General features: G+C 54.8%; 1 protein-coding gene across 1 annotated transcript in view; it reads left to right on the top strand.

The window, feature by feature from the left end:
* The window catches only part of PI4KA (phosphatidylinositol 4-kinase alpha), a 170,336-nt gene that overhangs the window by 124,350 nt on the left and 36,941 nt on the right, over positions 1 to 9,045 (top strand). Inside the window, exons 31-32 of the mRNA XM_007955458.1 lie at positions 1,389 to 1,545; positions 1,768 to 1,895. Of these exons, the coding sequence (XP_007953649.1) occupies positions 1,389 to 1,545; positions 1,768 to 1,895 (285 nt within the window). The remainder of the gene's footprint in view (positions 1 to 1,388; positions 1,546 to 1,767; positions 1,896 to 9,045) is intronic.

Below are 9,045 nucleotides of genomic sequence, written 5' to 3'. Positions count from 1 at the left end.
AGCCCCTCCCCCTCTGCTGCGCGCCATCTGGGGCCTCTCCCGCAGCTCTCTCCAGCCGCCTGCACTCCGCCACACCCGATTTTAGTTGGTTTCTGAGGAGATGACAGGGGCGACTTGGAGATCTTTCTGCCTGTAAACTCTCTCAAAGACTTCGCCCCAGATCTCTCCCAGGTTCCTCCAGGACCGCCCCAGGGATCCCTCCCTCCGACCGCCTCGGAGGCTCTGGCTCCAAGATACCTCCCTAGGCCCACGCCCCGCCCCCCAGGCCTGCCTTCTCACCCTCCTCGCACAGCTGGTCCCCCCAACCAGTCCCAGGGCGGCAGGGGTCTGTGGTGCCCTGCCCAGGGAAGCCAGCAGCGGAGGGCGGAAGACACTCCCTTCCTCACCCTGCACACCTGCCCAGCACAGCTGGAGCGCTACTCGGCCGGGCCTCCAGCGGGTGTTTTATCAGTTCCCACATGGACAGTGTGTGCCAGTGCCCTTCCAAGCCCCAAAGGCTATCTTTTTTGAGTAGATTTGTTTTCTGGAAAAAGTGTGAACACTTTTGCAGTCAGTGTTGTAAACAATAAACCAAAAAGACCAAACCCACTGCTGCGGAGTCCATTCTGAGTCACAGCGCCCCTAGAGGACAGAGTGGAACTGCCCCAGAGAGTCTCCGAGGCTGTCAGTCTTCACAGAAGCAAAGAAAGCCCAAATCACACCCACTGCCCTGGAGTCCATTCTGACCCACAGCGCCCCTAGAGGACAGAGTGGAACTGCCCACAGGGTCTCCCAGGCTGTCAGTCTTCACAGAAGCAAAGCCCAAACCACACCCACTGCCCTGGAGTCCATTCTGACCCACAGCGCCCCTAGAGGACAGAGTGGAACTGCCCGGGAGGGTCTCCAAGGCTGTCAGTCTTCACAGAAGCAGATCGCCCCATCTTCCTCCGGTGGAGCGTCTGGTGGGTTGGAACCGCCTTCTGGTTAGCAGCCAAATGCCTCATCTGCTGCGCCTGAGCTCCTTTGTAAATACTAAAGCAGCTGTTTTCCTCGGGGAAATAAAAGAGGTGACGTGCAAGTAGTGAGGCTGATGTTTCTGAAGACTCCCTGAGTGACCCCAATGGCACGTGATCCCTTCACCCCACGATCATGCTGCCCTACTCTGAGTCAGACCCAGCTCCCTTGGGATGCACAGATGACAAGGCCAGGGTCCCTGTGCTTGAGGGGCACCCGGGGAGTGGGAGGCCAGCACACATTTCCGACAGAACTTCCAGAAGAACTTGAAGCAGCGGGATGTCACCGCAATGAGTCTTCCTCCCTCTGCGTGCCCACATCCTGGTGTGAGACGTTGCCTGCCCAGTGGCTGCCAGCTGGCCCGCAGCCCGTGGCCAGCAGGACACTTTTTGCAGGTGTATGGAATGATCCGGTTCTCCGACGCTACGGGCCAAATGTCTGACCTCAACAGAATGGTGGTCCAGGAGCTGAACGCGGCACTGGAGCTCGGCAGCCCTCCGCAGTACACGCAGGCCATGTTCAAGCTGACAGCCATGCTCATCACCAGCAGAGGTGAGGAGGCCACAGGTGGCGTGGTGGCCGTGACCCTCTGTCAGCCGGCAGCCTGGCACAGGGAGAGAAACGCCCGTGGCATCTCTCTGAGGCAGGAGTAACTAAGAGGCCGGCCTGTTTGTCGAACGTTGGCCCCAGCTAGTGCTGCTTTGTGGTGGGTCTGAGGGGCTTGTGTGTGGGGTACATGTTGGAAGGCAGCTCAGCACCCTCTGTTTCTTCCAGATTGTGACCCCCAACTCCTGCACCACCTCTGCTGGGGTCCCCTACGGATGTTCAATGAGCACGGCATGGAGACAGCCCTGGCTTGCTGGGAGTGGCTGCTGGCTGGCAAGAACGGCGTGGAAGTGCCGGTAGGAGCGGGGTGCAGGCCAGCGCCCAGGGTGGGGTATGTGCTGCCAGGGCGGTGTGCAGAGCCCACCCTGGCTCCACCTTGGCGGCTCAGAGACCAGGGCAGGCCCCTCAGCCTCACTGCACGTCATGTTACGTTCCTCCTGCTTCACCGTGGAACTGCTATGGGGATAGGAGCAAGTACCTGGGACACATCCCAGGCCTAGCCTGGTTGCTGTTGAGTTGACCCCAAGGCACGATGCCCCGTGTGCATCAGAGTCCTGTGCCCATGGGGTTTTCTTTTTCCTTTTTTTAAATAGTTTTTTTTTATTTTGTTTGGTGGCTGAGAATATATGCAGCAAAATCATGCCCCGTTCATGTTCCTACGTGTGTGGTTCAGGGGCGTTGATGACATGCTGAGCCCTGTGACCATTCGCATCTTCCTACCCTGAGTTGTTACAGAGTTCTCACTGGACCGGTTTTCAAAAGTGGATTGCCACACCATTCTTCCAAGGTGCCTCTGGGTGGACTCGAACCTCCAGCCTTTGGGCTACCAGTCGAGTGCGTTAACCTTTTGTGCTGCCCAGAGACTCCTCCAGTGCTAATTAAAGTCAAACTCTCTGCCTTTGAGTTGATTCCAACTCATAGCAACTGTGTCTGTGGCACAGAGTAACTGTCAGTCTTCAGAGAAGCAAAACCCAAACCAAACCCACTGCCATCCAGTCAATTCTGACCCACAGCGCCCCTAGAGGACAGAGTGGAACTGCCCCAGAGGGTCTCCAAGGCTGTCAGTCTTCGCAGAGCCCAAACCACACCCACTGTTGAGGGGTGTATTCCACTCACGGCGCCCCTAGAGGACAGAGTGGAACTGCCTCACAGGGGCTCCAAGGTTGTCAATCTTTCTCCCGCAAAGCAGCTGATGGGTTTGAACCACTGACCTTTTTTTTGGGTCAGCAGCTGAATGGTTTAATCACTGCCCCACCCAGGGCTCCTTCAATGGTACTTGGAAAGTGGTGTTTCTCATAGGCTCCGTAGGAGGTGCTATTTCTCTACCAGGGCTGGAAGCCGTTCTTGTGTGGACATCCGTCAGCCTGACCAGGGGCCCTTGTGCTTGTCCACAGCAGTTTTCTTGGGCAGCTCAGTCTGGGCACAGCAGCCTTCTTGGCATCTGCATTTCTGAGTGTCCCGTCAGTCCTTAAGACTTAGGGCTCTCCACAACCTGGGAACAATTTCTTTCTCAAAAGCCCCATTAACTTTCCTGACAGTGGGATATCTGACCTGTTTTTCCTGTCTTGAGGTTAAATGTTATGTGGACAAAAGGGGTATTTAGTTTTTTGGTCCTTGAGGGAAATTGAGATTGTTTCCAGAGATGGGCTGAGATAGTCCAGGGAAGATGGCAGTGGAGGTGGTCATCACACCTCATGCTCACTCGGCAAATCAAGTGGCTTGGGGTTTGTGTCTCTCAGCCCCTTCGGAGTTCTAAGGACACGTTCTGGTCCACTAGCCCTCTGGTCAGGGGACACCAACCCTGCCTCTCCGAGGAGGAGCTTGGCTGGGCCCCAGAGCTCAGCAGTGGTCCTGGGCCTTCTCTGAGGTGGTGCTGATCTTGCTGGCAGAGTGCACAGTGGGACCTGTGGACAGCACGGTGCCTGCAGGGGCCACGATCTGGGTGGGTGCTAGCTCCCTACCAGGAGGTCAGCTCTCCTGCCAGGGACTGGGCGGGGTGCTCGCTGCCCACCGTGGGGTCTGCCTCTCTTGCTAGGGACAGGGCGGGTGCTGGTCCCCCATTGTGGGGTCACCCTCTCCTACTAGGAACAGGGCAGGAAACTGGCTCCCTGTTGTGGGGTCCACCTCTCCTGGTAGGGAGGGTGTGTCTATCCTTCCTACAGAGAGGAAAGAGCCACCACACTCCAGTCCCGGCACCCTGATGCTCATGCCCTGGGTTGGGTTCTCATCATCAGGTGAGGGCCCTGCAGAGGCAGCCTCACAGCGGGCCCCGCCCCCACGTCAGAAGCTGCGTCGCCGCATCGTGTGCTTCCACAGGCCTCGGCCCACCCTCAGAGTATGTCAGTGCCCCCAAGGGACAATGGTTCTGAGGCCACACCCATACACTCACCCCAAAGCCAGAGCCCAGCTTTCTTTAAAGCCAGGTCTATGATGTCCCTTACTTCTGAGCCAACCCCACTTGCCAGCCCCTATCCCATCCATCTGTCCTCACGGTCACCTTCCTCTCACTCTCAAAAGCTTCTTGCTTCCTGCGCTGCCCCCCACCCCACCCTTCAACCCCGTGACCGGTAGGCACAGCCTTCCCTGGCCCTCTCACTGCCCCCAGCCTCTGCGTTTCCCACAGCATGCCACGCTAGCTCCCAGCCGCTTCCCCTGGGGACTGTGACTACCATGATGTGGCTCCGTGGGTGGGAGTGGGGCCACGCTCCTGCCCTCTTTTGGGTCCATCTCACTGTGCCCCACCACCTTAAGAGGTGGTCATCATCGCCTGGTGGCAGATGAAAGAAGTGGCCTGGGGAGGCCAGGTGACTCACCCACCCATTGCGGAAAAGCGGAGTCCTGCCTGAACGTTCTGATCTCAAGCTCCTGCCTCTTCCGCTCAGCTTCGCTGCCTTGGAAAATGGCCATGGCCCCTAGAAAGAGCCTGCTGGGGTGCTTAACATACACGCCAGGCGTGGGGACTGCCCCGGGGCGGGCGGGTCTGCAGCACGAGCTGGGCTGTGGAATTGCCCTGTGGCCACGCCCACACTTGGTCTGTGGTCACGCCCACACTTGCCCTATGGCCGCGCCCTCACTTGGTCTGTGGCCACGCCCACACTTGGTCTCTGGTCACACCCACACTTGCCCTATGGCCGCGCCCACACTTGGTCTGTGGCCACGCCCACATTTAGCCGCCCTGCAGCCCATCTGGGGGACAGCCCGGCTGGCTTCTTTCCCTGCAGATTCTCTGCGCTCTCAGACTGGCACACCCCATTCATCCAGTCTGCCCAGTGCCCTGAAGACACCAGCGAGAGGGCCCCGTCACAGTTCCAGGGTTCTCTGTCCCTGCATGCTGCACTGTCAGGCTGGTGTGTGGGTGTGGCGCCGGGTCAGGGAGGATGCGGCGTGGGCCGCTCCTGCTGCCCAGCACGGCCCCTCTCAGGCGACTCCCCCGTGCTCGCAGCCTTTGTCTTCACCACTCCGGCCTCCACGTGTGCAGGATTTGGGGGAAGGTCGGGGCACAGGCGAGTCCCACCGGTCTGCGCTTCCTCTGTGGCACCAAGCCCTCCCAGTTCACACTGCTTCCGTCGCCAGTTCAGAGGGAGCATGGCCACCTGGTCAGAAGAGAGCCAGGCAAGAGTGTGAAGCCACCGACCCCTTTGACAACCAGAGTCGTACAGCTGGGGTGCATATGGGGGCGTCCCAGGGCCAACCCCACACATCAAGCCTCAGTTACCACCTCTGCACTGGGGCTGGACGCTGCCAGGGCTGCTTGAGGAGCTGACGGTGGTGTTGGGCCACAAAGGGGTGAACATTTACAGGACTGGCTGCCAAGCTCTCCTCCTCGTCTCCACATTCAAGCATGCATTGACAGCAGGTGCTATTCAGGTGTGAGCTGCACCCCTGTGGTCTCTCCAGCTCCGTGTGTTCTGCCAAGGCCATCATCTGCTTCCCCCAGATTCCCCTCACGAGTCCACGTGGAAGGGGCCTGGCTGGCCAAGCATCCAGCCTCACCTTGAGCCATCAGCCCTGGCGTGGTGGCACTTAGAGATTTCACCTGGCTCCTGCAGCCATTAGCTGGGCCTGGTGAGCAGGGCAAAGACTGGAAGGTCCACAGCGTATGGACAAGAGGCATGGGCCCCACTGTCAGAATCCCAAACCTACCTTCTATCCGGGTGGCCTGAGTGAGTGGCCTCGTCTTTTGGAACTAGAGATGGTTTCCAGGGTTGGCAGGGACGGACACCAAGGGTGTCCCTGGCTGGTGCAGACAGTTACCAGATCAGCCGCTCACTGAAGGTCAGAGGTGTGAGTCCACCCAGAGGCGCTTTGGAGGAAAATCCTGATTTTCCAGAAAATAAAACATGAAAACTCTACAGAGCACAGTTCTACCCTGACTCTCATGGGGGTGCCGTGAGTCGAAATGGGCTTGACACCAAGGTGGGGGGCGATTGTTGGGTGCCATCAAGTTGTCTTTGACACCTAGCAACTCCACTGTGGTAGTTAAGGTTGTGTGTCAGCTTGGCTGGGCCTGGTGGAGTGGCTGGGCAGCTGGTGGTAGTTATTCCCCATGATGAGACTGGCAGTCAGCTCCATGGTGGGATCTACCACAAGCAGCCTTTGGGATGTGGTCTGCTTCTGTATGTAAGGAGAAGCCTTGGGAATGGTCTCTAGCTCATGACACGCTTGAACCCTGCACGTAGCCGTGTTGTTCAGCAGCCTGCTATGCTCTGCTGACCTGGGGACTTTCAGTGGACTTGAATCAATGGCCTGCTGTGTTGTTTGGTAACATTGGAACTTTGTCTTTTTACTTGTCAACCTTGGGTTTGTCAGCCTCAGCAGCCAACAGCTGAGTGAAGGAAAACCTCTCTGCCAGCTTGGGGGAAGGTCCGTGTCTCCTTGGAGCGTCTGTGGGCTGGGCATTCTTTGGAGATCTCCCTGTTTTAGCTTCAGTCTTCCGCTGGGTCTAGGAGGTTCTTAGCACAGGGCACCCCAAGTGCAAAGGAAGTGCTCCACTCCTGGCTCTTCTCTCTTGTTGACAGTAGGTCCCTTTCGTCTCTGCTCATTTGTTGGGCTCTTTCGTATCTCACAAGAGATAGACTCAAGATACAGCTTAACCCTGTAGATTGCATCCTGCCTCATTAACATCGTAGAGGTTAGGATTTACAATGGGTAGGAAAATAACACCAGATCACAAAATGGAGTATAATTACATGATATTGAGAATCATGGCCTAGCCAAGGCAACACTTATTTTGGGGGATTCACTTCAGTCCACAGCAGAGGGGATGAAAGTATCCATTGTTCTGTCCTTTTAACTGTTCCATCTGCCTGGAAATCTCCAACAATAATAAGCTAGGAGGGAAATAACCAATCTTTTTTTTTGGTGGGGGGGGGGGTTTGGGAATCACAGGAGTGAATTCAGTTCCAGACCTGAAGAGTAACTAGGGGCCATCGTCTTAGGGGTCCTCCAGTCCATAGCATGAACTGGGACTTGGTTCTCCCCTCCCTGACTATAGTCCACTGTATGTATGGACCACATGGTCTGTCGGTCACCTGTGCGGCGCTTGTGTTGTCTCCCCCCTCGGCCATTGGCGTAGTGCTGCAGTGAGCGTGGGTTCACAGGCCTCTGTTGGAGCCTCTACTTCCAGGTCTTGGGTGTATACCTAGGAGTGGAATTCCTGGGCCATGCAGCAGCTGTGTGTTGAACTTTTTGACAAACCGCCAAACTGTTTCCGACAATGCTTATGCTCTTGCTTTCCTGTGACAAAGGGTGAGGGTTCCACTTTGTCCAGATCCTCACGACGTTACTACTCTTTTCATCATGGCCATGCCAATGGGTGTGAAGTCTTATGGGGCAGTTCCACTCTGTCCTCTAGGGGCGCTGTGGATCGGAATGGACTCCACGGCAGTGGGTGTGGCTTGGGCTTTGCTTCTGTGAAGACTGACAGCCTTGGAGACCCTGTGGGACAGTTCCACTCTGTCCTCTAGGGGTGCTGTGAGTCAGAATCAACTCCATGACCATGGGTGCTTTGGTGTAATACTGATGACATTGGACATCTTTTAATGTATTTATTAACATTTGGATTTGTTCTTTTTTTTTCCTCCCTTCACCCAAGTTAATACGCATCTCCCCTCTGGTTAGTAGTTTCCCCCAATTCCCCTCCCACCCCTGGTCACCATCAAATACTATTTCTCTTTTTTGAAACCCTTTCCTTGGTTTTTTACAATCGTTGCCTCCTACAGTATTTGCCTTTTTGTGATTAACTCAGTTCACTCAGCGTAATAGCATCTAAGTTCATCCCTGTTAGGAGCTGTTTTGCAAAGTCATTACTGTTCTTTAGCGTTGCGTAGTATTCCACCATGTGTATGGACCAAAGCTGTTGATGATTCCTCTGTGGATGGGCACTTAGGTTGTTTCCGTCTCTTTGCTATTATGAACAGTTCTGAGATGGATGTGGGTGTGCATATATTTCTTCATGTCAAGGTGTTGGGTTTTGTTTTGTTTTGTTTTGTTTTTAAGTAGGATTTGGATGAAAGTTTACAGAGCAAATTTATTTTCCATACAGCAGTTCATACATATTTTGTCTCATGCCATTGACTGCAATCCTCACAGTGTAACAGCTCTCTTCCCACTTCCTCCCTGTGGTTACCTCTTCCCTGTGTCCTTCCCTCCCATGGACTTCTGCCCCCTGAGCTGTCTCCCTGTGCAAACACGGACCTTCTGTTCTCCTGTGATTGATCTATTGATCACTCCAAGGAGTGTGTCTACCTGATATAAATGTCCACCCCATATGCCTATCTCTTATTTGACTGGAAGCCACAGGAGTAAATTGAATTCCAGACCTGAAGGGCACCTAGGGACCATAGCCTCAGGGTCTCACCAGGCTTTATCAGACCAGCAAACCTGGTGGGTCGTTCCCCGCCCCCCATGATTTTGAATTTTGTTCCACGTTGTTCTCCCACTCCACCCAGGATCTCCTGCACTGATCCCCCTCTGAGTGGTTGACAGTGGGAGCCAGGCACCATCTAGTTCTTCTGGTCTCATGGTCATATAAGCTGAGGATCGCATGGTCTGCCAGTCCCTTGATTGTTTCCATGTGTCTTTGGTCTTCTTCATTCTTCTTTGCTCTGGACGAGGAGAGACCCATAGTTGCATCTAGATGGCCACTTGCCAGTTTTTATGATCCCAGTCGCTACTCACCAAAGTAGGATGTGGAACAGTGTTTTTTGTTTGTTTGTTTGTTTGTTTTTATTATTTTATTTTATTTTTATTTATTTATTGTGATTTGGGTGAAGATTTATAGAGCAAATTCACTTTCCATACAGCAGTTCACATATACTTTGTCTCATGTTATTGACTACAGTTTACCACCATGCAACAGCTCCCCTCCCACTTCCTCCCCATAGTTACCTCTTCCCAGTGACCATCCCTCCATACTCTCCTGCGCCCTGAGCTGTCTCCCTGTGT

This window comes from Orycteropus afer, unplaced genomic scaffold (genome assembly GCF_000298275.1).
Source record: "Orycteropus afer afer isolate SDZICR_OR568_19922 unplaced genomic scaffold, OryAfe1.0 scaffold00502, whole genome shotgun sequence".
NCBI lineage: Eukaryota > Metazoa > Chordata > Mammalia > Tubulidentata > Orycteropodidae > Orycteropus > Orycteropus afer.
Note: the sequence above shows the minus strand (reverse complement) of the source record. Positions and strands in the feature narration are given on the sequence as shown.